This window comes from Lonchura striata, chromosome 32 (assembly GCF_050655825.1).
Source record: "Lonchura striata isolate lonStrDom1 chromosome 32, ASM5065582v1, whole genome shotgun sequence".
Lineage (NCBI taxonomy): Eukaryota > Metazoa > Chordata > Aves > Passeriformes > Estrildidae > Lonchura > Lonchura striata.
The window spans coordinates 5293627-5318465 of NC_140734.1; the positions used below are offsets into that span (position 1 = coordinate 5293627).

General features: G+C 54.9%; 1 protein-coding gene across 11 annotated transcripts in view; it reads left to right on the top strand.

Annotated features, from left to right (window-relative positions):
* LOC110481232 (tenascin-X-like) overlaps positions 1-24839 on the top strand; it is a 29521-nt gene that overhangs the window by 1621 nt on the left and 3061 nt on the right. For 3 of the 11 annotated variants that reach the window (XM_085564195.1, XM_085564196.1, XM_085564192.1), the window contains 27 exons: positions 627-845; positions 1555-1667; positions 2236-2389; positions 3142-3798; positions 4181-4270; positions 4624-4917; positions 5514-5870; positions 6223-6579; positions 7276-7632; positions 7995-8354; positions 8956-9300; positions 9633-9992; positions 10564-10908; positions 11162-11521; positions 12139-12483; positions 12917-13276; positions 13854-14198; positions 14528-14872; positions 16379-16729; positions 17579-17953; positions 18774-19145; positions 19884-20276; positions 20384-20740; positions 21389-21760; positions 22378-22749; positions 24157-24281; positions 24559-24691. In XM_085564195.1, coding sequence (XP_085420321.1) covers positions 627-845; positions 1555-1667; positions 2236-2389; positions 3142-3798; positions 4181-4270; positions 4624-4917; positions 5514-5870; positions 6223-6579; positions 7276-7632; positions 7995-8354; positions 8956-9300; positions 9633-9992; positions 10564-10908; positions 11162-11521; positions 12139-12483; positions 12917-13276; positions 13854-14198; positions 14528-14872; positions 16379-16729; positions 17579-17953; positions 18774-19145; positions 19884-20276; positions 20384-20740; positions 21389-21760; positions 22378-22749; positions 24157-24281; positions 24559-24691 — 8613 coding nt within the window. Of the gene's footprint in view, positions 1-626; positions 846-1554; positions 1668-2235; positions 2390-3141; positions 3799-4180; positions 4271-4623; positions 4918-5513; positions 5871-6222; positions 6580-7275; positions 7633-7994; positions 8355-8955; positions 9301-9632; positions 9993-10563; positions 10909-11161; positions 11522-12138; positions 12484-12916; positions 13277-13853; positions 14199-14527; positions 14873-16378; positions 16730-17578; positions 17954-18773; positions 19146-19883; positions 20277-20383; positions 20741-20835; positions 21061-21388; positions 21761-22377; positions 22750-24156; positions 24282-24558; positions 24692-24839 lie in introns of those variants that run through there. The other 8 variants (XM_085564193.1, XM_085564197.1, XM_085564194.1 and 5 more) reach the window with 8 other exon arrangements.

Sequence of the window (24839 nt, forward strand, 5' to 3'; positions counted from 1 at the left end):
GGCTGGGACAGGTGGCAGAGGTTAGGGACATGGAGGGGACACAGGAGAATGAAGAAGAGGGGGGACATAGCAGGTTATTGGGGGGGGGTCACTGGGGAGTCATTGGGGGGTCATTGGGGGGGTCAGTGAGGTGGTTATTTGTGGGGACATTGGGGTCATGATGGTTCTTGTGGTCATTGAGGGCATCAGTGGGGGTCCAGCTGGGGGTCAGTGGGGAGGTCATTGGGGGGGTCAGTGTGTGTGGGGGGGGGGTCACTGCTGGGGTCAGTGGGGGGGGTCACTGCCAGGGTCAGGGGGGGGTCAGTGGGGGGGTCATTGGGGGGTCACTGCCAGGGTCACTGCCAGGGTCGGGGGGGGGGTCAGTGGGGGAGGTCACTGCTGGAGTCAGCGGGGTCAGTGGGAGTCATTGGGGGGGGTCACTGCTGGAGTCAGCGGTGGTCATTGGGGGGTCAGTGGCGGGGGGGGTCACTGCTAGGGTCGGGAGGGTCACTGGGGGTTACTGGGGGGTAAAAGGGGGCCAGTGCGAGTCACTGGCAGTCATCGGGGTCACTGTGGGGTCACTGCGTGTCACTGGGGGGGTCACTGGGGGGGTCACTGGGGGTCACCCCCGTGTCCGTGTCCCCCAGGCCAGTCGCTGCAGCTCTGTGCGCCCCCTGCCGGCGGCGGCTGCGCCTGCCCCGCCGCCTCGGGCGCGGCCCCGGCCCCGGCCCCCGCGTGCCCGCGCGGCTGCAGCGACCAGGGCCGGTGCGAGCGCGGCCGCTGCCGCTGCTTCCCGGGCTGGGCCGGCCCCGACTGCGCCACCCCCGCCTGCCCGCCGGGCCTGGGCGGGGCCCGCTGCGACATCGGTGCGTCCCAGTGCCCCCCACAGTGCTCCCGGTACAGCTCAGCCACCTCCCATCTTCCCCACCTCAGTGCCCCCCTCAGTGTTCCCACTGAGGCATCCCCGCGGGTACCCCTGGGGTACCCCGGGGACCGCTGCGACATCGGTGCGTCCCAGTGCCCCCCACAGTGCTCCCGGTACCGCTCAGCCACCTCCCATCTTCCCCACCTCAGTGCCCCCGCTGCGACACCCCCGCGGGTAGCCCTGGGTGGGAGGGGAACCTGATGCGACATCGGCGGCTCCCCAGCGCTCCCGGTGCCCCGCCAGTGTTCCTCCAGCGACTTCCCAGTGACGCCACCTCAGCGCTCTTAATGCCCCCTCTCCTCCCCTCCCATCGTACTGTGACACCAGTGCATCCCCAGTTGTTCCCCAGTGCCCTCCAGTGCTCCCAGTACACGCCCACTTCTCTCCCCATCCATGGGGGGTTCTCATGCCACCTCACCGTGTCCCCAGGTGTCCCTATGTGCCACTCCTAGTGCTCCTCAGTGCCTCCCAGTGCCCCACCCCTGCGTGCACCCATCCCTGCGTGTCCCCAGCGTGTCCTACAGTGTTCCCAGCATGTGTCCATCCCCTAGATGCTCCAACCCAGGGTGTCCCTGTGGTGTCCCCAAGGTGTCCCCCATCCCATGTGTGTCCCCTGGTGTCCCCATGGTGTCCCTGCACTGTCCCCTCAGAGGTGCCCTGGGTAACACCACGGTTGGCCTCCCGCACCCCAACGTCCCTGCGCATCACCTGGCCCCAGCCCCTCGTTCTTCCTGATGGCTACCGGGTGACACTCGTCCCCCTGGTGAGTGGGGACACAGGAGACATGGGGGTGGGGGCATGGGGATGGGACAGGGACAGGAGGGGACACAGAGGGCAACAGGCACATGGAAGGGGCCAGACCCCAGTGCCACCCATGTGGCCACAATGGGAGGACCCCAGTATGCCCCCAGACCATCCCCATGTGTCCCCAGGGTGTCCTCAATGGTATCCCCTACGTGTTCCAAGTATGTATCAGCCCTGCTAGTGTCCCAAACATGTGCCCAGTGCACCCCCCCAGCATGTCCCTAACATGACCCCAGTATGTCCCATGGTGTCCCCAGCCTGTGTCCAGTGTGTCCCAGTGTTCCCTATTGTGTCTCCACCATGTTCCTGGTCTGTTCCCATGATGTCCCCAATGTATGCCCCAACACACCCCCAAATGAGTCGCCACACTGCCCTCAATTATGTCCCCAGCATGTCTCCTATGTGTCCCTGAAGTTCCCAACATGTTCCTAAGGTATCCCCAGTGTATCCTCAATGTGTCCCCAGTGTCTCCCCATGGTGTCCCCATGGTTTCCCCTCCACCCACTCCACACTGTCCCCACCCCCAGGATGACCCTGTGGCCATGACAACGCATGAACTGCCCAGCTCTGCTGTTGCCTTCTCGGTGACAGGGCTGTCTCCAGGCCACCCCTTCGAGCTGCTGGTCCAAGCCCGGCGGGGTCCACATCTGGGGGCACCCGGGGTCCTGCGTCTGCGCACAGGTGGGGGACACTTGGGGACACCACAGGAATGCCTGGGAACACCGTGGGAGCAGGGAAGGGGGTGGGGCAACAGGAGCAGGGGTGAGGGTGGGAATGGCATGGGGATGAGGATGGAGAGGGCCTGCGGTCCTGCACCTGTGCACTGGTGGGGGACACGTGGAAACAAGGCAGGGGGCACAGAGATGGAGTTAGGGACACAGCAGAGACAGGAGTGGGAGTGGGGATGGAAGGAAAGGAGTGGGGACAGTGGGTGACATGGGGACAGGGACAGGGTGGTATACAGGTGGCAGTGGGAATGGGGATGGCACAGGGATGGGGACAGTGATGACATGGGATCACCATGGGGGCAGGGATAGCAAGGGGACAAGGTTGGGGCTGAGGCTGACATGGGCATGGGGACAGGGATGAGAGGCATGGGGACAGTGATAGCGCAGTGTCACCATTAAGGGGACAGCCCAGATGTGTGGTCAGGAATGGCACAGGGGTGGCGACAGCATGGGGACAGTGTGGCATTGAACAGAGATGGGATGGCACAAGGATGGGGTTTGGAACAGCAATGGCATGGCCAAGGGGGTGGGGACAAGGATGGCAACAGGGATGCCAGGGGACCAGGATAGGAGTAGCATGGGCACGGATACAGGGGGTAAGATGGACATGGGGACGGGGTGGGGATGGCCCAGGTATTGGGACAGGGATGTCCCCCAGGGACTCTCTGTGACAGATTGGTGACAAGAGTCCCCTTTGCTCCACAGCGCTCATCCCATCTGTGCCCCACTATGAGGGGTCCCCAGGATTGCCTCAGGGCTCCCTGGGGTCCCCAGCAGTGGCACCATCAGCCCGAGGGCCTCCAGAGTCCCCAGGATCCCCAGGGTCACTGGGGTCACCAGGGTCACCGGTGTCACCTGTATCACCAGACTTGTCCTTGGGGTCACCTGGGTCTTTGGGGTCACCAGCACCCCCCAAGGTTCCAGCATCTCCAGTAGCTCGAGAGTCCCTGGGATCCCCAGCACCCTCAAGGTCATCAGTGTCACCAGAATCCCCAGAGCCACCAGCATCACCAGAATTCCCAGGGTCATCAGTGTCACCAGATTTCTCAGTGTCCCCAGAGTCCCCATTGTCTCCAGAGTTCCCAGAGCTGCCAGAGTCCCCAGTGTTTCCAGGGTCCCCTCCACCCCCATGGTCTCCAGTGTCCCCATGGCCCTCACTGTCCCCAGGCATCCCCTCCCTGCAGGACCTGGTGGCCCGGCTGTCCACATACAGTGGAACCCTGCTCCAGCGTCTCGAGAGCCACCTTCGGGCCACCAACTTCCCCCTCCGTGGCAACCAGACAGTGCCAGGGGTGGCCCGTGCCATCTTGGCCTACATCCTGCGCCGGCACCCAACCCTTGGGAGAGGACAGGGACCCACAGGTGGATGTCACAGTGGCGCTGAATCAGGAGGGGGTGGGGATACTGGGGAGCGGGGGGGGAGGGAAAGGATGCCTCAGGGATGCGGGGGTACAAGGGGAGGGACATCCTGGAAAGTGGAACAGGGGGGATGGGGAGGAAGGAACATCACAGTGAGGGGAATGCAGGGAGGTGATTGAGGGGATGGTGGGAGTGGGGAATGGGATGGGACAGGGAAGGGTGGGATGGAGGGGATGGGGGAAGGGGAACAGGGAGGATGGGGAGGATGGGTGGAAGGGACATCATGAGAAGGAGGATAACAGGGATCAGGGGAAGGGGCACCCTGGGGAGGGAAAGAGAGAGATGGGGTGGCAGAGATATCCTGTAACACACTTTCTGGGGGCAGGAGAGGGTGGAAAACAGGAGATAGTGCTGGAATGGGGGGACATGGATGAGATGAAGCTGACAGAGCCATGGAGGGACGTGGAGAAAACAGGTACTGATGTGGGGGCTGATGGATGGGATGAATTCAGGTGTTGGACTTGACCCTTGTGGGTCCCATCCAATTTAGAAGATTCTGTGATTCTGTGATACCTGGGTTGGTTGGATGGATGGATGGATGGATGGATGGATGGATGGATGGATGGATGGATGGATGGATGCATTAGAGGGATGCACATGCATTAGAGGCATGGAGAGACTGATGAATGGAGACATGAATGGAGGAGGGGATGGATGGAGAGGTGGAGGGATAAGAGAGGGATAGATGGAGGGAGGGCTGGAGACATAGATGACCATGTAAATGGACAGAAAGATGCCTGTGCCCACACGGTTCCCAATCCATTGCAGTCAAAGCTGAGCCAGAAGAGCTCCGTCCATCCCGGCCAGTCCTGGGTGACCTCAGTGTCACCAGCATCACCCCCAGCTCCATGCAGCTGCAGTGGACTGTCCCCAAGGACTCCTTTGACTCCTTTGTGCTGCAGTACCGGGATGCCCAGGGCCAGCCCCAGACCCTGCCCATTGATGGCAGATCCCGCTCGGTGACGGTGCCGGGGCTGTCCCCATCTCACCGGTACCGCTTCCACCTCTACGGACTGAGGGGTGAGAAGAGGATCAACCGTGTTTCCATTGATGTCATCACAGGTAAGGGTGGATGGATTAATAGATGATGGATGGAGGGATCAACATATCCCATCTCATCCCATCCTCACCTGCTATCAAACACCCACTTTCATCATCATCACCCATCGTCATTGTTGCCATCATCATCCATCACCCATCAACCATCCCCCATCCTTCTACCCAAACTGTCCCCAGTTTCCCCCAATCCCAAGTACACCAGATCGGGGGTGGAGAATGCATAACAGCATGGTAGGGTGGGTGGGATGGATGGATGGATGGATGGATGGATGGATGGATGGATGGAGGGATGGTGACTGTGATGGGCAATGATGGATGGTGATGATGATGATGATGATCAATGGTGAATGGATGATGGGTGTTGGCAATACAAAATACATACATTTGCTGGAGGTTTGATGTATCAAATCAGTGCTTAGGTGGCTGGATAATCCAAATGAGGGAGAAGTTAAAGAATTGGTTGAAGGGAAAGGTGCATGCAAGGAACCGTGCCTGAATGGATGAGTTGATGATGAAAGCTAGAATGAATGATCCAGGAGATGAAAGCGTGGATGGATGTTCAGATGGACACACCCATCACCATCCCCTCTCCATCACAGCTGCAGCAGAGCCCGAGGAGCAGTCCTTGCTCTCAGAGGAGCCCCAGCATGAGAAACCCCAAATTGAGGTCCCTGGATCTCAAGCCTCCCCATCACGGGCAGTACTTGGGGAGCTGAGGGTCACCAGCATCACCCCCAGCTCTGCGCAGCTGCAGTGGAGCGTCCCTGAGGGCTCCTTTGACTCCTTCATGGTGCAGTACCGGGATGCTCAGGGCCAACCCCAGGCCCTGCCTGTAGATGGGAGGTCAGACTCAGTGACAGTGCCCGGGCTGTCCCCATCCCACCGGTACCGCTTCCACCTCTATGGGCTGCAGGGCAGGAAGAAGACTGACCACGTCTCCACTGAGGCCGTGACAGGTAAGGGGAATGGTCAGAGAGGGTGGGTAGAGTGGTGGATGAAGGATGATGGGTAGGTGGAAAGATGGAGGGATCAAGGGATGGATGGATGGATGGATGGATGGATGGATGGATGGATGGATGGATGGATGATGCATGATTGTTGTTGGGGGCATTTTGTTGGTGGTTTGATGTATCAGAGCAGTGGCTGGGTGGTTGGATGACCCAGTGCAAGGTAAGATTAAAGAAGGAGTTGAAGGAAAAGGTGTATGGTATGCTCTGTGAATGAATGGGTTGGTTGGTGGGTGGTGGGGTGGATGTTTGGATGGACACTGTCATTCCCACAACCGTCACTCTCCACTCTCTACCACAGCTGCAGCAGAGCCAGAGGAGCTGCCTCTGCCCTCAGATAAGCCCCAACATAAAAAACCTCAAACTGAGTCCCCTGCATCTGAGGCCCCCCTTGTGCGGGCAGAGCTGGGGGAGCTGAGGGTCTCCAGTGTCACCCCCAGCTCTGTACAGCTGCAGTGGAGTGTTCCCGAGGGCTCCTTTGACTCCTTCTTGCTGCAGTACCGGGATGCCCAGGGCCAGCCCCAGGCCCTGCCCATCGATGGGAGGTCAGACTCGGTGACAGTGCCGGGGCTGTCCCCTTCCCAGCGGTACCTCTTTCACCTCTATGGGCTGCAGGGCAGGAAGAAGATCGACCATGTCTCCACTGAGGTCATGACAGGTAAGCAGGGAAGGTCAGGGGGGTTACAGTGAAAGATGGATGCATTGATGGATGGATTGATGAATGAACAGAGGAAGAAATGAGGAATGGTTTGATGACTGAATGAATGGTAGCTCCTGGGTGAGTTAGTTGGTTGGGTAGGTTGAAGGATAGTGGGATGGTGGGGAATGCATGGATGGTGGTGGATGATATATCAATAGAGAGGGGCCTCCTGGGTGGATTGGATGGATGAATGCTGAATGGACATATGGCTGCACAGATGCACATGTGGCTGAGCCCATGGCTGGTTTTTGCTATGAGTGATGGGGTGAGTGTAGGGGAATAGGGATGTAGGATTGTATTCAAATAGGATTGTATTCAAGGACTGACTGAACCAATCAGGATGGATGGATGAATGAATGGATGAACATGGATAATGCATGATAGCTGTTGGGGCAGTTTGCCAGTGGTTTGACATGTCAGATCAGTGGGTGGGTGGTTGGATGGCCCAATGCTTGGTGAGATTAAAGGAGCTGAAGGAAAATGTTGACTGTATGACCTGTAATTAGATGGATGGGTAGGTGATGGGTGCTGGAATAAATAGTCCTGTAGATAAAAGTGTAAATGGAAGGATGTATGCTTTGATTGGTGGGTGGTGGGATGGATGATTGGATGGACACAGGGATTACCATGCCACCATGCCATCATCCATTGCAGGCACAGAAGAGCCAGATGAGATACGCCTGCCCTCAGAGGAGCAAAAACATGAGAAACTTCAAACTGAGACCCCCCCATCGGCAGCCCCTGTGTTGCAGGCAGTGCTGGGGGAGCTGAGAGTCTCCAGTGTCACACCCAACTCTGTGCAGCTGCAGTGGAGCGTCCCTGAGGGCTCCTTTGACTCCTTCATGCTGCAGTACCGGGATGTCCAGGGCCAGCCCCAGGCCCTGCCCATCGATGGTGGGTCCCGCTCAGTGGCGGTGCCGGGCCTGTCCCCTTCCCAGCGATACCGCTTCCACCTCTATGGGCTGCGAGGCAGGAAGAAGACTGACCGCGTCTCTATTGACATTATCACAGGTGAGATGGAAGGTCAGCGGGATGGATGGATGGATGGATGGATGGATGGATGGATGGATGGATGGATGATGAATGACGGATGATGCATGATTGTTGGGGGCATAATGTTGGTGGTTTGACATGTCAAATCAGAGGGTGAATAATTTGATGACTCAACAGAATGTGAGATTAAAGAAGAAGTTGACAGAAAAGGTGCATGGTTACATGGATGGGGAGATAATAAGTGCAGGAATTAATGGTCCAGGAGATTAAAGGAAAAATGGATGGTTAGATGGATGGATGGATGGATTCGTTAGTGAGAGGTGGGATGGACATTTGAAGCAACAAGCAATTCCACAGGCATCACCATCCTGTCTCAATAGGAGCTGTAGAAGAGCCAGCAGAACTGTCCCTGCCCACAGAGGAACCACAGCATGAGAAATCCCAAACTGAGGCCCCCACATCTGAGGCTACTACAGCAAAGGCAGTACTGGAAGAGCTGAGGGTCTCGAGCGTCACCCCTAGCTCCGTGGAGCTGCAGTGGACTGTCCCCAGGGGCTCCTTCGACTCCTTTTTGCTGCAGTACCGGGATGCCCAGGGCCAGCCTCAAGCCCTGCCCATTGATGGCAGGTCTCGCTTGGTGACAGTGCCAGGCTTGTCCCCATCCCATCGGTACCGCTTCCACCTCTATGGGCTGCGTGGAGGCAAAAGGACTGACCGTGTCTCTACTGACACTGTCACAGGTAAGGCTGAAGGTAAAAGGGGTGGACTGATCACAAAATGGAGGCATCAAGGAATCCCATGCCCATCACATACCCACAAGTCAGCAGCCATTGACTCAGCACCATCTGATCAAGCATCAAACCTTCCACCAACCTGTTGACCAGCACCTTCCATCATCCATCATCCACCATCAGTAGCAGCAACCACCACTTACCCTTTGTCGTCCATCATCCTCATTGACCATGTATCGCCATCATCATTATCCATCAATTATCATGCATCAATCTATCCTTCCATGCTTCCCTCCACCTCTGTGCATCAAGGATAGATAGAATCATGGATGAATGGAAGATTGACCGTGGGAAATGGGGGCGAGAGATGCAAAGGCATGTATAAATGTGCTAAAAAGGGACAGAGATGGATGTGGAACTGTCTAGAGGGTTGTACTGTATGTTGGGTGTGTAATGAAAAGAATGGGCAGGTGGATGGATGGATGGATGGATGGTTGAATAGCTGGGTGGAGACATGGTGGAATGGATGGATTGGTTGCTGTGTGGTTGGATGGATATTTGGAGGGACACATGGATGTTCTTGCCCTTTACCATCTCCCCTCCATTGTAGCCAGCGAAGAACCCTTGCCCTCAGAGGAGCCCCAACAAGAGAAACCCAAAACTGAGTCCCCTGAATCTGAAGCACTCCCAGCAAGAGCAGTGCTGGGGGAGCTGAGTGTCTCCAGTGTCAGACCCAGCTCTGTGCAGCTGCAGTGGACTGTTCCTGAGGGTTCCTTTGACTCCTTCACACTCCAGTACCGGGATGCCCAGGGACAGCCCCAGGCCCTGCCCATCGATGGCGGGTCCCGCTCAGTGACGGTGCCAGGGCTGTCCCCTTCCCATCGGTACCGTTTCCACCTCTATGGGCTGCGGGGCAGGAAGAAGATCGACCATGTCTCCACTGAGGTCATGACAGGTAAGCTGGGAAGAAAGGTGGTTGGATGTATGGATGAAGAATCATGGATATATGGAGAGATGGAGGGATGGAGAGATGGAGGAAGGGGTGATTAAAGGATGGGATGGAGTGGTGGAGGAATGGAGGAACACAGAGATGGATGGATGGATGGATGGATGGATGGATGGATGGATGGATGGATGGATGGATGAATGGATGGATGGATGGATGGATGGATGGATGGATGGATGGATGGATGGTCCAGAACATGGAAGTGTGGATGAATGAGTGGGTTGGTAAGTGCTAGGATGGGTATTTGGATAGAAGCATCCATTACCATCACCACTCCACAGGAGACGCCGCAAAACCAAAGGAAGTGACCCAACCCACAGAGGAACAAGAGAATGAGGAACCCCAAACTGAGGCCTCCACATCTGAGCCTACTCCAGCAAAGGCAGTGCTGGAAGAGCTGTGGGTCTCAGGTGTCACGCCCACCTCTGTGGGCCTGCAGTGGACTGTCCCCAGGGGCTCCTTCGACTCCTTTTTGCTGCAGTACCGGAATGCTCAGGGCCAGCCTCAAGCCCTGCCCATCGATGGCAGGTCTCGCTCGGTGACCGTGCCAGGCTTGTCCCCATCCCATCGGTACCGCTTCCACCTCTATGGGCTGCGTGGAGGCAAAAGGACTGACCGTGTCTCTACTGACACTGTCACAGGTAAGCTGAAGGTCAAAGGGATGGAAGGAAGTGGAGACATCAAGGAATCCCATGCCCATCACATACCCACAAGTCAGCAGCCATTGACTCAGCACCATCTGATCAAGCATCAAACCTTCCACCAACCTGTTAACCAGCACCTTCCATCATCCATCATCCACCATTAGTAGCAGCAACCATCGATTACCCATTGTCGTCCATCATCTTCATTGACCATGTAATGCCATCACCATCATCCATCAATTATCAAGCATCAATCTATCCTTCCATGCTTCCCTCCACCTCTATGCATCAAGGATGGATAGAATGATGGATGAATGGAACACTGAAGCTGGGAAATAGGGGTGAGAGACTGCTAAGAGACAGAGATTGACGTGGAACTATCTAGGAGGTTGTGTTGTATGTTGGCTGTGTAATGAAAAAATGGACAGATGGATGAATGGATGGATGGATGGATGGATGGATGGATGGATGGATGGATGGATGGATGGATTGGTTTCTGTGTGGTGGGATGAATATTTGGCGGGACAAATGGATGTCCTTATCCTTTACCATCTCCTCTCCAATGCAGCCAGCGAAGAATCCTTGCCCTCAGAGGAGCCCCAACAGGAGAAGCCCAAAACTGAGTCCACCGAATCTGAGGCACACCCAGCACAAGCAGTGCTGGGGGAGCTGAGTGTCTCCAGTGTCACACCCAACTCTGTGCAGCTAGAGTGGAGTGTCCCTGAGGGCTCCTTTGATTCCTTCACGCTGCAGTACCGAGATGTCCAGGGACAGCCCCAGGCCCTGCCCATCGATGGCGGGTCCCGCTCCGTGACGGTGCCGGGGCTGTCCCCTTCCCAGCGATACCGCTTCCACCTCTATGGGCTGCGGGGCAGGAAGAAGATCGACCATGTCTCCACTGAGACCATGACAGGTAAGGAGGGGAGGAAGGTTGTTGGATGTATGGATGAAGAATAATAGATATATGGAGGGATGGAGGGATAGAGAGATGGAGGAAGGGGTGATTGAAGGATGGGCTGGAGTGTGGAGGAATGGAGGAACACAGGGATGGATGGATGGATGGATGGATGGATGGATGGATGGATGGATGGATGAGTTAGTGAGTTGGGGATGGACATTTGAGGGACACAAGCATTTCCACAGCCATCACCATCCCCTCTCAATAGGAGCTGTAGAAGAGCCAGCAGAACTGTCCCTGCCCACAGAGGAACCACAGCATGAGAAACTCCAAACTGAGGCCCCCCCATCCAAGGCCACTACAGCAAAGGCAGTGCTGGAAGAGCTGAGGGTCTCGAGCATCACCCCCACCTCAGTGGGCCTGCAGTGGACTGTCCCCAGGGGCTCCTTCGACTCCTTTTTGCTGCAGTACCGGGATGCCCAGGGCCAGTCCCAGGCCCTGCCCATTGATGGCAGGTCTCGCTTGGTGACAGTGCCAGGCTTGTCCCCATCCCATCGGTACCGCTTCCACCTCTATGGGCTTCATGGAGGCAAAAGGACTGACCATGTCTCTACTGACACTGTCACAGGTAAGCTGAAGGTCAAAGGGATGGACCGATAACAAAATGGAGGTATCAAGGCATTCCATGCCCATCACATACCCAGCAGTCTGCAGCCATTGACTCAGCACTATCTCATCAAGCATCAAACCTTCTACCAACCTGTTGACCAGCACCTTCCATCATCCATCATCCACTATCAGTAGCAGCAACCATTAATTATCCATTGTAATCTCTCATCTTCATCCACTATGTATCGCCATCACCATCATCCATCAATTATCATGCAAGCATCTATCCTTCCATACTTCCCTCAACCTCTATCCATCTATGATCAATTCAGTGACCGATGAATGGCTGATTGCCCATGGGAAATGGGAGTGGGCGGGATGAAGGTGTGGATAGATATGCTAAGAAAGAGAGAGATTGATGTGGGACTGTCTAGGGGGTTGTGTTGTGTTTTGGGTGTGTGATGGGAAGAATGGACAGGTGGATGGATAGATGGATGGATGGACGGACGGACGGACAGACGGATGGAGGACACATGGATGCGTGGACTGGCTGCTGGGTAGTGGGTTGTCCTAGTTTGAATATTTGAAGAGACACAGGGATGTCCTTACCCTTTTATCATCCCCTCTCCAATGCAGCCAGCGAAGAATCCTTGCCCTCAGAGGAGCCCCAACAGGAGAAGCCCAAAACTGAGTCCCCTGAATCTGAAGCACTCCCAGCAAGAGCAGTGCTGGGGGAGCTGAGAGTCTCCAGTGTCAGACCCAGCTCTGTGCACCTGCAGTGGACTGTCCCTGAGGGTTCTTTTGACTCCTTCACGCTGCAGTACCGGGATGTCCAGGGACAGCCCCAGGCCCTGCCCATCAATGGCGGGTCCCGCTCAGTGACGGTGCCAGGGCTGTCCCCTTCCCAGCGGTACCGCTTCCACCTCTATGGGCTGCAGGGCAGGAAGAAGATCGACCATGTCTCCACTGAGGCCATCACAGGTAAGCCGGGAAGAAAGGTGGTTGGATGTATGGATGAAGAATAATGGATATATAGAGAGATGGAGGGATGGAGAGATGGAGGAATGGGCGATTTGAGGATGGGATGGAGTGGTGGAGGAATGGACGAATACAGGGATCAATGCATGGATGGATGGATGGATGGATGGATGGATGGATGGATGGATGGATGGATAGGAGATTTAAAGATGGTTACATGGATGGGAGGATGACTTTATCTATAAATTAATGGATGAATGGATGAATGGGTCAATGTTGGTTCCCAAAATGAATTGTCTATGAGTCGAAAGGATGGATGGATGGATGGATGGATGGATGGATGGATGGATGGATGGATGGATAAGTTAGTGAATGGGGGAATGGACATTTGAGAGACACAGGCATTTCAATAGCCATCACCATCCCCTCTCCATAGGAGCTGTACAAGAGCCGGACGAACTGCCCATGCTCACAGAGGAACCACAGCATGAGAAACCCCAAACTGAGGCCCCCACATCTGAGGCTACTACAGCAAAGGCAGTACTGGAAGAGCTGAGGGTCTCGAGCATCACCCCTAGCTCCGTAGAGCTGCACTGGACCGTCCCCAGGGGCTCCTTCGACTCCTTTTTGCTGCAGTACCGGGATGCCCAGGGCCAGCCTCAAGCCCTGCCCATTGATGGCAGGTCTCGCTTGGTGACAGTGCCAGGCTTGTCCCCATCCCATCGGTACCGCTTCCACCTCTATGGGCTGCGTGGAGGCAAAAGGATTGACCGTGTCTCTACTGACACTGTCACAGGTGAGGCTGAAGGTCAAAGGGATGAAAAGATCACTAAATAGACTCCTCATAGGACCCATGCCCATCACATATCCACCAGTCAGCAGCATAGACTCCGCATCATCTGATCAAACATCAACCCTTCCACTATCCGATTGACTAGCACCTTCCATTATCTATCATCATCTACCATGTATCACCTTCACTATAATCCATCAAGTATCATGAATCCATCTATCCTTCCTTGATTCCCTCTGTCTCTATCCATCAAGGATGGATAGAATGATGGATGAATGGAAGATTGACCATGGGAAATGGGAGCAGGAGACATAAAGGCTTGGATAGATGTGCTAAGAAAGAGACAGAGAGATTGATGTGGAACTGTCTAGGGGGTTGTGTTGTGTGTTGGTTGTGTGATGGGAAGAATGGACGGACGGACGGACAGAAGGACGGACGGACGGACAGAAGGACAGATGGATGGATGGTCCAATGGATGGACACATGGATGAATGGCTGGATTGGCTATTTGGTGGTGGGATGGACATTTGGAGTGACACAAGGTTTTTTCATGCCCTTTACCATCTCCTTTCCATTGCAGCCAGCGAAGAACCCTTGCCCTCAGAGGAGCCCCAACAGGAGAAGCCCAAAACTGAGTCCCCCGAATCTGAGGCACTCCCAGCACGAGCGCTGCTGGGGGAGCTGAGTGTCTCCAGTGTCACACCCAACTCTGTGCAGCTGCAGTGGAGTGTCCCTGAGGGCTCCTTTGATTCCTTCACACTGCAGTACCGGGATGTCCAGGGACAGCCCCAGGCCCTGCCCATCGATGGCGGGTCCCGCTCCGTGACGGTGCCGGGGCTGTCCCCTTCCCAGCAGTACCGCTTCCACCTCTATGGGCTGCGGGGCAAGAAGAAGATCGACCATGTCTCCACTGAGACCATGACAGGTAAGCAGGGAAGAAAGGATGGTTGGATGTATGGACGAAGAATAATGGATATATGGAGGGATTGAGGGATGGAGGGCTGGAGGAGTGGATGATTTGGGGATGGAATGGAGTGGTGGCAGAGTGGAGCAATAGAGGGATGGATGGATGGATGGATGCATGGATGGATGGATGGATGGATGGATGGATGAATGGATGCATGGATGCATGGATGGATGTTCCAATGGATGGACACATGGATGGATGGGTGAATTGGTTACTTGGTAGTGGGATGGACATTTGGAGTGACACAAGGTTTTTTCATGCCCTTTACCATCGCCTTTCCATTGCAGCCAGCGAAGAACCCTTGCCCTCAGAGGAGCCCCAACAGGAGAAGCCCAAAACTGAGTCCCTTGAATCTGAGGCACTCCCAGCACGAGCGGTGCTGGGCGAGCTGAGTGTCTCCAGTGTCACACCCAACTCTGTACAGCTGCAGTGGAGTGTCCCTGAGGGCTCCTTTGACTCCTTCTTGCTGCAGTACCGGGATGCCCAGGGCCAGCCCCAGGCCCTGCCCATCGATGCCGGGTCTCACTCAGTGACAGTACCAGGGTTGTCCCCTTCTCAACGGTACCGCTTCCACCTCTATGGGCTGCGGGGCAGGAAGAAGATCAACCATATTTCCACCGAAGTCATCACAGGTAATGGGGAAGGTCAGGAGGAGGACGTCTGGGTGGATGTATGGATGAAGAATTCTACATATATTGTGGGATGGGGGAATGGAGGGATGGAGGAATGGTTGATGTGAGGATGGCATGCATTGGTGGCAGAGTGGAGCAATAGAGGGATGGATGGATGGATGGATGGATGGATGGATGGATGGATGGATGGATGGGTTTGGTGGTGTGTTGGATGCTTGGAGGGACAGAGACATTCCTATGCCCATCATCATCCCCTCTGCATCGCAGCTGCAGGAGAGCCAGGGTATCTGCCCCTATCCTCAGAGACGCCCTGACCTGAAGAGCCCCCAGCTGTGGCTTCCTTACCTGAGGCACCTCTTGTGCGGGTGCTTTTAGGAGTGCTAAGTGTCTCCATTTTCACCCCCAGCTCTGTGGAGCTGTCATGGATTGTCCCTGAGGACATCTTTGACTCCTTTATGCTATAATACTAGGATGCCCAAGGACAGCCCCAGCCCATGCTGGTCAATAGTAAGTCCCACTCAGTTACAGTGCTGGGGCTGTCCCCATCTCATCTGTACTGTTTCCACGTGTACGAGCTTCATGGAGGCAGAAGGATTGACCATGCTTCCACCAATGTCATAAGAGGTGACAGGGAATCTTAGAGAGGAGGAGAGTTGGAGAGATGTTTGTAAAGGTGGAGAGACTGACATGAAGATGGATGGAGAGAATGGATGATGTATACATTTGTGTAGTATTGGGTGGAATCATGATAAGGATGGACAGATGAACTTGAGGATCATTGGATGCTTGAAGAAGAACTGGATGATGATGGGATGAATAGAGGGTTGGGTGGATGGATGAATGGTGACTGAACAACCATTGATGAATAGGCATGTGGCTGAAGAAGTCTGGATGGATGGACTGTGAGATTCCATTATGAACACTGGGTTTAGAGAGATGGATGCATGGATGCATGGATGGATACAAGGATGATGGGGGTTGTTGATCAATAGGCAGGCAGGAAGTATCAATCATTAAGCGGATGTTTTCTGGGACTTGTGACTGCTTGATGGTGGATGGTGATGTGGAGGAGAAGGAGCAATGGGTGGAATTGGGCAGGGAAACTAGAGACAGCTTGGAGATGGAGAGATGGCTGGGACCATGGGAGGGTGGTGTGATGGAGGGATGGATGGATGGATGGATGGATGGATGGATGGATGGATGGATGGATGGATTGATGGTGAATACTGGATGAATCAAGATGATGGATTATGTTGATTATGACAATGATGAAAATGGTGGATGATGGCAGATGCTACTCTGTGAGTTCATGGAACTCAGTGATTCATTGAATGGGGCTGGGGTCAATGGGTGCTCAGTGATGGGTGAGAGGAGGGAATAGTGAGAGGGACTGGGAGGAAATGGTGCATGATGGATAATGGATAGTTGGGTGGATGATGGATGAACATATGGATCGACATACCAATGCCTACACCCATCATTGTCCCCTCTCTGTTGTTGCTGTAGCTGACCCAGAGGATCTGTCCCCACCCTCAATGGACCCCATAAATGAGGCCTCCACAACCGAGGCCCCCACAACTGAGGCCCCCTTGGAACACACAGTGCTGGGAGAGCTGAAGGTCTCCAGTATCACACCTGACTCTGTGGGGCTGCAGTGGAGTGTCCCAGAGGGCCGCTTTGACTCCTTCATGCTGCAGTACCGGGATGCCCAGGGCCAGCCCCAGATCCTGCCCATCGATGGCGGGTCACACTTGGTGACTGTGCCAGGACTGTCCCCATCCCACCGGTACCGCTTCCACCTCTATGGGATGCAGAAAGGGAAAAGGATTGACCATGTTTCCATCGACGTCATCACAGGTGAGCAGGAAAGTCAGAGGAAAGATGGGATGAAAGATAGATGGAAGGCTCGAGAGGTAGTGACATCAAGGGATGGGTGAATCAAGGGTTTCCATTCCCATACCAATCCCACATCAAGCACTTTTTTAGTCTGGCATTATCCAGTCAACCATCAACCCTTTTGAACAACACCTGCCATCATCCATCATTATTATCGTCATCCATCATCATGATTCATCATCATCATCATCAGTTATCAACAATGCATGACCATCAGTAATATCCATTATCACTATCCATCATCGTCATCATCATCATCATCATCTTCATCCTCATCATCTCATCGTCATCATGATTTTCTATCCATGAAGAATGAAAAACTGAATCGTTTTAGAGATTCTGGTCTGGATGTTGGGTGGGTTCCTATCCAAACTGAAGGGAGTAAGTGGATGGGTTGATGGGTGGTTGGAAAGGTGGGATGGATGGAAGGATGGAAGGATGGAAGGATGGAAGGATGGATGGATGGATGGAAGGATGGATGGATGGATGGATGGATGGATGGATGGATGGATGGATGGGTGGATGGAGGGTTCATGTCCAGATATGTGTTTTGATGGACAGAAGATTGTCCATGGGAAATGGAGGCTGGGAGGGGTGAAGGCAATGGGGGAATGTGGAGGGAAAGAAACAGAGACATGAATGTGGTGTTGGGTGGGGAGTTGGGTTGGGTGTTGGACGAGTGGTGGGATGGACAGATGATGGATGGACGGCTGTGATGGACAATGGGTGGGAGGACAGTTGAGTAGATGATGGATGGACATGTATATGAACACACGGACAGCCACACCCACCACTGTCTCCTCTGCACAGCAGCCACAGACAAGCAAGAGGAGCCACCCTCCACATCACAGGAGCCCCAGACTGAAGCTCTGCTAACTGAGGACAACCAGCCTGAGCACCCCCAAACTGAGGTCCCCCCAGTGCGGGCAGTGCTGGGAGACCTGAAAGTCTCCAGCATCACCCCCAGCTCTGTGCAGCTGCAGTGGAGTGTTCCTGAGGGCTCCTTTGACTCCTTCATGCTGCAGTACCGGGATGCCCAGGGCCAGCCCCAGGCCCTGCCTATTGATGGTGGGTCCCGATCGGTGACAGTGCCGGGCCTGTCCCCTTCCCAGTGGTACCGCTTCCACCTCTATGGGCTGCAGGGCAGGAAAAGGACCAACCGTGTCTCCACCGACATTGTCACAGGTGAGGGGGAAGATGAGAAAGTGAAAGGGTTGGAGAGGTGGCTGTATGGATGGAGAGATGGAGAGATCAAAGGATCCTATCCCAATGCCATCCCTACATGCCATTCGGTACCCACTGACACCAGCATCATCCAATCAACCATTGACCCTTCCTCTGGCCTATTAGCCAATACTCATCATCATCATTATTTAATTGGATAGATCCACTATGTGTCCATCCCCAGTCACTGATCCCTCCATTCCTAGGCGGCTCCACTTCTCCCCAGTTTCCCAGTTTGGTAGCGCAGGATGTGTAGGAATGTTAGCAAGGTAGAGGGGTGGATGAATAGGTAAATCATTATGTTGATGCTTGTCATGATGGATGGATGATGATGATGATGATGGGTGATGGAAGATGGATGAACAATGGATGGCGCACGGACAATGGCATGGCAATTGATGGACAGTGGACAGTGGAGGATGGATGGATGGATGGATGGATGGATGGATGGATGGACGGATGGACGGACGGACGGATGGATGGATGGATGGATGGATGGATGGATGGATGGATGGATAACGATGATGATGGGTGTTGGGGTTAGGGTTTCACAGATCCAATCAACAGTTTGATTATTGAATGATCCAATGGAAGAAGAAGCTACATAATCAGTCGTAGGAAAAGCCACATTGAAACCCATGTGGTTGAATTGAGGGATGGTGGATGACGGATACTGGAATGAATGGTCCAGGAGAATAAAATGTGGATGGATGATGGAGTGATAGATGGTTCAGTGAACTTGTTGATTCTCACGGCTGTCATCATTCCCTCTCCATCACAGATGCAGCAGTGCCAGAGCAGCTGCCCCTACCTTCACAGGAGCCCCAGCCTGAAGACCACAACCCTGAGCAGCCCCAAACTGAGCAGCCCCAAACTGAGGCTAACCAGGGACAGGTGGTGCTGGGGAAGTTGAGGGTCTCCAGTGTCACACCCAACTCTGTGCAGCTGCAGTGGAGCGTCCCCGAGGGCTCCTTCGACTCCTTCACGCTGCAGTACCGGGATGCCCAGGGCCAGCCCCAGGCCCTGGCTGTTGATGGAGGGTCCCGATCAGTGACAGTGCCGGGGCTGTCCCCATCCCGCCGGTACCGCTTCCACCTCTATGGGCTGCGGGACAAAAGAAGGATTGACCGTGTCTCCACCGATGTTGTCACAGGTGAGGAGGAAGGTCAGAGGATGGAAGGAATGGGGAGATAGAAGTAGGGATTGAGAGATTAATGGAAAGATGGAGAAAAAGGTGAATTATGGATGGATCCTTGGAGGGTTGGATTGATTCATGAGTAGAAGGATAGACATGAATATCATTGGATGCCTGCAGAAATGGATAGTGAAAGGGTAAATGGAGGGCTGGGTACATGGGTGACAGATGACGAGGATTGTTTGTCTGGAGGCAGGCGGGATTTAGTATCAATCATTAAGCGGATGTTTTCTGGGACTTGTGACTGCTTGATGGTGGATGGTGATGTGGAGGGGAAGGAGCAATGGGTGGAATTGGGCAGGGAAACTAGAGACAGCTTGGAGATGGAGAGATGGCTGGACCATGAGAAGGTGGTGTGATGGATGGATGGATGGATGGATGGATGGATGGATGGATGGATGGATGGATGGTGAATACTGGACGAATCAAGATGATGGATGATGTTGATTATGGCAATGATGAAGATGGTGGATGATGGCAGATGCTACTCTGTGAGTTCATGGAACTCAGTGATTCATTGAATGGGGCTGGGGTCAATGGGTGCTCAGTGATGGGTGAGAGGAGGGAATAGTGAGAGGGACTGGGAGGAAATGGTGCATGATGGATAATGGATAGTTGGGTGGATGATGGATGAACATATGGATCGACATACCAATGCCTACACCCATCATTGTCCCCTCTCTGTTGTTGCTGTAGCTGACCCAGAGGATCTGTCCCCACCCTCAATGGACCCCACAAATGAGGCCTCCACAACTGAGGATCATGAAACTGTACATCCCCAAACTGAGGCCCCTCCATCTGCGGCCCCCTCGGCATGGGCAGTGTTGGAAGAACTGAAGGTCTCCAGTGTCACATCCAACTCTGTGCAGCTGCAGTGGAGCGTCCCCAAGGGCTCCTTTGACTCCTTCATGCTGCAGTACCGGGATGCCCAGGGCCAGCCCCAGGCCCTGCCCATCGATGGCAGGTTGCGCTTGGTGATGGTGCCAGGGCTGTCCCCATCTCACCAGTACCGCTTCCACCTCTATGGGCTGCAGGGTGGGAGGAAGACTAACCATGTCTCTACTGATGTCATCACAGCTGATGGGGAAGGTCAGAGGATTGAGAGTGGGTGGATGGATGGATGGATGGATGGATGGATGGATGGATGGATGGATGTTTGGATGCCCATGTTTATCATCATCCTATCTCCATTGCAGCTGCAGCTGTGTCGGAGGAGCTGCCCCTGCCCTCAGAGGAGCCCCAAGATGAGCAACACGAAACTAAGGCCCCCTCATCTGCAACAACCCCAATGCGAGCAGTGCTGAAGGAGCTGAGAGTCTCCAGTGTCAGCCCTGACTCTGTGCAGCTGCAGTGGAGTGTCCCTGAGGCGCCCTTTGACTCCTTCCTGCTGCAGTACCGGGATGCCCAGGGCCAGCCCCAGGCCCTGCCCATTGATGGAGACTCCCGCTCAGTGACAGTGCCGGGGCTGTCTCCGTCCAGCCGGTACCGCTTCCACCTCTATGGGCTGCGGGGCAGGAAGAGGGTCTACCATACCTCCACTGAAGCTGTTACAGGTGAGGGGGATGGTCAGAGAACCAGATGGAACACAGTATGAATGGATTGAGAGACCATGGCCATCTCATCTCTACCTGCCATCTATTCCCCACAGACCCCAGAACAAGCCAATCAATCATCAACCCTTCTACCAACATATTGACCACCACCTGCCATCATCCACCATCATTGTCATCATCCTCTTTATCTATCATCCATCATCATCATTTTTATCATCATCTTACCATTATGATCCATCCGTGATGGTTGAAGAACTGAATGGTTGAATGGATTCTGGACTGGATTGTGCATGGATTTCTTCCCAGGGTGATGGAAGAAGGTGAAGAGGTGGATGAGTGGTTGGATGGAATTGGGAAGTAGAGGTGGATGGTGCATTCTTGGTGGGTGGTTGGATGTCCTGAAGGATGGAGGATTGTCCATGGGAAATGGGGGGTGGAAGAGGTGAAAGCTTGAGTGGATAGAAAGAGTCAGAAAGATGTTTGAGGGATTGGTTAGGGCATTGGGTTAAATGCTGGGTGAGATGGATGGAGACACAGATTGATGAGTAGATGGATGGATGGATGATGAATGATGGTTCATTTTGTGGATGATGAATGCACATTTGGATGGACATGTGGATATCCATCACCATCCCCTCTTCATTACAGCTGCAGACAACTTCGATGAGCAACCTGTGCCTTCAGAAAAGCTCCAACCTGAGGATCCCCAATCTAAAGATCCCCCAGTTGAGTCCCCCTCAACTGACAACCACTTGGCAAAGGCAGTGTTGGGAGAGCTGAGAGCCTCCAGTGTTACACCCAGCTCCGTGCAGCTGCAGTGGAGTGTCCCCAAGGGCTCCTTTGACTCCTTCACGTTGCAGTACCGGGATGCCCAGGGCCAGCCCCAGGCCCTGCCCATCGATGGAGACTCCCGCTCAGTGATGGTGCCGGGGCTGTCCCCATCCCGCCGGTACCGCTTCCACCTCTATGGGCTGCGGGGAGGGAAAAGGATTGACCGTGCCTCTACCGACATCGTCACAGGTGTGGGGGAAGTCTGAGGGGTGAGGGTGGGGGAATGAAGGGATGAAGGATGATGGATGGAGAGAGAGATGGAGAGATCAGGTGATGGAGGAATATGTTGGTGAATGAAGGGTACAGAGAGGTACAGGAGTGAGTAGATGGAGAATGGATCAATTGATAGATGAAGGGCTCCTGAATTGGTTGGTTGGTTGATCAGTGGATGGATGGATGGATGGATGGATGGATGGATGGATGGATGGATGACTGGCTGAGCCCATGGCTGGTTTGTGCCCTGGGTGAAGGAGGGGGTAAGTGGAGGGGGGAAGGGATAGATGGAGGAATGGATTCAAGGACTGACTGAAGTTACAAAGATGGATGATGGATGGATGTTAGATTGATGATGGATAATGGACAGATAAAAGTGGATGATGCATGATGAGTGTTGTGGCAATTTATTGGTGGTTTGATATATCAGGTTAGTAGTTGGGTGACTGGATAATCCAATGGAGGAAGAGGTTAAAGAACCAGTTGATGTCAAAGATGCATGGAAGAAACATAACTGGATGAACAGATGGATGGATGGACATTTGGTAGACACATGGATTCTCACACACATCATCTTCCTGTCTCCACTGCAGCCACAGCCAAGACAGAGGAGCTGCCCCTGCCCTCAGAGGACCCCCAACCTGAGGATCCCAAAGGAAAAGATCCCCAAGTTGAGACCACCCCATCTGCAGCCCCCCTGGCACGGGCAGAGCTGGGGGAGCTGAAGGTCTCCAGTGTCAGACCCAACTCTGTGCAGCTGCAGTGGAGTGTCCCTGAGGGCTCTTTTGAGTCCTTCACGCTGCAATACCGGGATGCCCAGGGCCAGCCCCAGGCCCTGCCCATCGATGGCGGGTCCCGATCAGTGACAGTGCCGGGCCTGTCCCCTTCCCAGCGGTACCGCTTCCACCTCTATGGACTGCAGGGTGGGAAAAGGATTGACCATGTCTCCACTGAGGCCATCACTGGTAAGGGGCTGCAGGGACTCCCCCAGAGCCCCTCAGGGAATGGAGCTGGAGTAGGGACAGGGCAGGGAGTGGGGCCTGGGGGGAGCGGAAGGAATTGGGGAATGGGGCTGTACTGGGGGAGCCAGAGAAATTAAGGGGACGAGGGAGCTCGGGGGGCACTGAGGACTGGGGAATTCAGGGAAAGTGGGAACTAGAGGCAACCAGGGATTGGAGGGGACTGGAGATTAGGGGGAGTGCAACATCTGGAGGGACTCTGATCAGCTGGGGACTGAGAAACTGGGGACAGCTAGGGGGACTGGCTAGAAATGGGGCCTGGGGCCTTTGGGGGCCTGGGTGAAACTGTGTGGAACTGGGCAATGGGGGGAACCGGGGTGAACTGGGGCTGGGATGGAGCTGAGAACTGGCTAGGACTGGGGGAAATGGCACAGGGGAGAATTTGGGGGGTACTGGGTAGCTGTGGGGATCTGTGAACTGGGAGGGACTGGGGACTTGGGGAACTGGAGGAATATGGGGGATTAGTTATTGGGGTGACTGGGTCCCACTGATAGCTCAGTAGGGACCAGGGAGAACAATGGGGAACTGGGACTAGAGGGGTATTTTGGGAGCAGCTGGGGCTGACTAGAGGGGGATTTTGGGAGCAAATGGGGCTGACTAAAGGGGGATTTTGGGAGCAAATGGGGCTGAGGATACTTGGGAGAACTGGGGGAAACTGGGAGCTGGGGGTAGCCAGAGGACTGCAGGGAACTGGAGATTAGGGGCAATGTAGCACTGGGAGCAACTGGCAGGAGAACTGAGGACTGGGGCATCTGGAGGAACTCAAACAACTTGGGACAACCGTGAGGTGTGAGGAACTGGGGAAAACGGGAGACTGGGGTGAACTGGGGGCAACTGGGGACTCAGAGGCCTAGGCACAAGTGAGAGAGGATTATGAGGCACTGGGGGAACTGGGTCTGGGAGGAACTGGAGGGAACTGGGGACTGAAGGGACTGGGGGAAACAGGTCTGAGGGAGACTGAGGGGAACTGGGAATGGGGGTGACTGGAGAATGAGAGGAAACTGGGTCCAGGAGGGGATTGGGGCCTGGCAAGTACTGGGGGAAACTGGGCACTGGGAAGAACTCAGGGGACATAGGGGGACTGGGAGGTACTGAAGGAACAGGTCTGGCAGGCACTGGGGGGAAACTGGGGCCTGAGGGTGACTGGAGGAGGACTGATCTCAGGAGTCTGGGAAAAATGAGGGGGAACTGGAGCATCTCCATTGGGCACAGTGTGTGGGCAGGGCTGTTTGGGGTACCAGCAGATGGGGGGGGGGGGGGTTGGGGTGGAAGCAGTGCTTTTTGGGGTAACAGTGTGAGATTTCAGGGTGTCAGCTGGGCTGTCTAAGGTGACAGCATTGTGTTCTTCCCCAGGCACCCCAGGGACCCTCTGGGTAGGCTCTGTGTGGCCCCGCAGTGCATGGCTGCACTGGAACCCCCTGCAAGTCCCCCCTGATGGCTATGAGCTGGAGTATGGCCCCCCCGCCGGACCCCAGCAGGTAACAGCCCCCCAAAGGATGCTAAAAACCCTGGAACACCCAGGGTGTCCCCCCAGTATCTCCTTGGGGGACACCAATAACCTGCTGGATACCTTCAGGTATCCTAGTAACACCCCTGGGGACCCCAGTAACACCTCAGAGCATCCCATTACCCTCCTCTGGTAATGGCACCCCAATACACCTCCAGGAGACCCTAATAATGCCTTTGGGCATGCCAATACCTCCCTGGGGACTCCACTATCCCCCTGGGATAACCCAGTACCCCTTGTGCCCCCAGACCCTATGGCTGCCTCCCGAGGCTACGTCGCAGCAGCTGTGGGGACTAGAGCCGGCAGGACACTATGGGGTGCGCTTGTGGGGCCGAGGGGGAGACCCCCAAACAGCCCCCCTCGAAGCCACCTTTGACACTCGTGAGTGGGGAGAGCTAAGGGGTGTGGAGGGGTCATTAGGGTGTGCACCTGGACCCCCAGGTCCTTTTGTGGGGGGTGGGGTTATTGGTGGGGGAAGCTATGTCCCTTGGAGGGAGGGCTGGAACTTTGTGGGGGCATCTGAACTCCC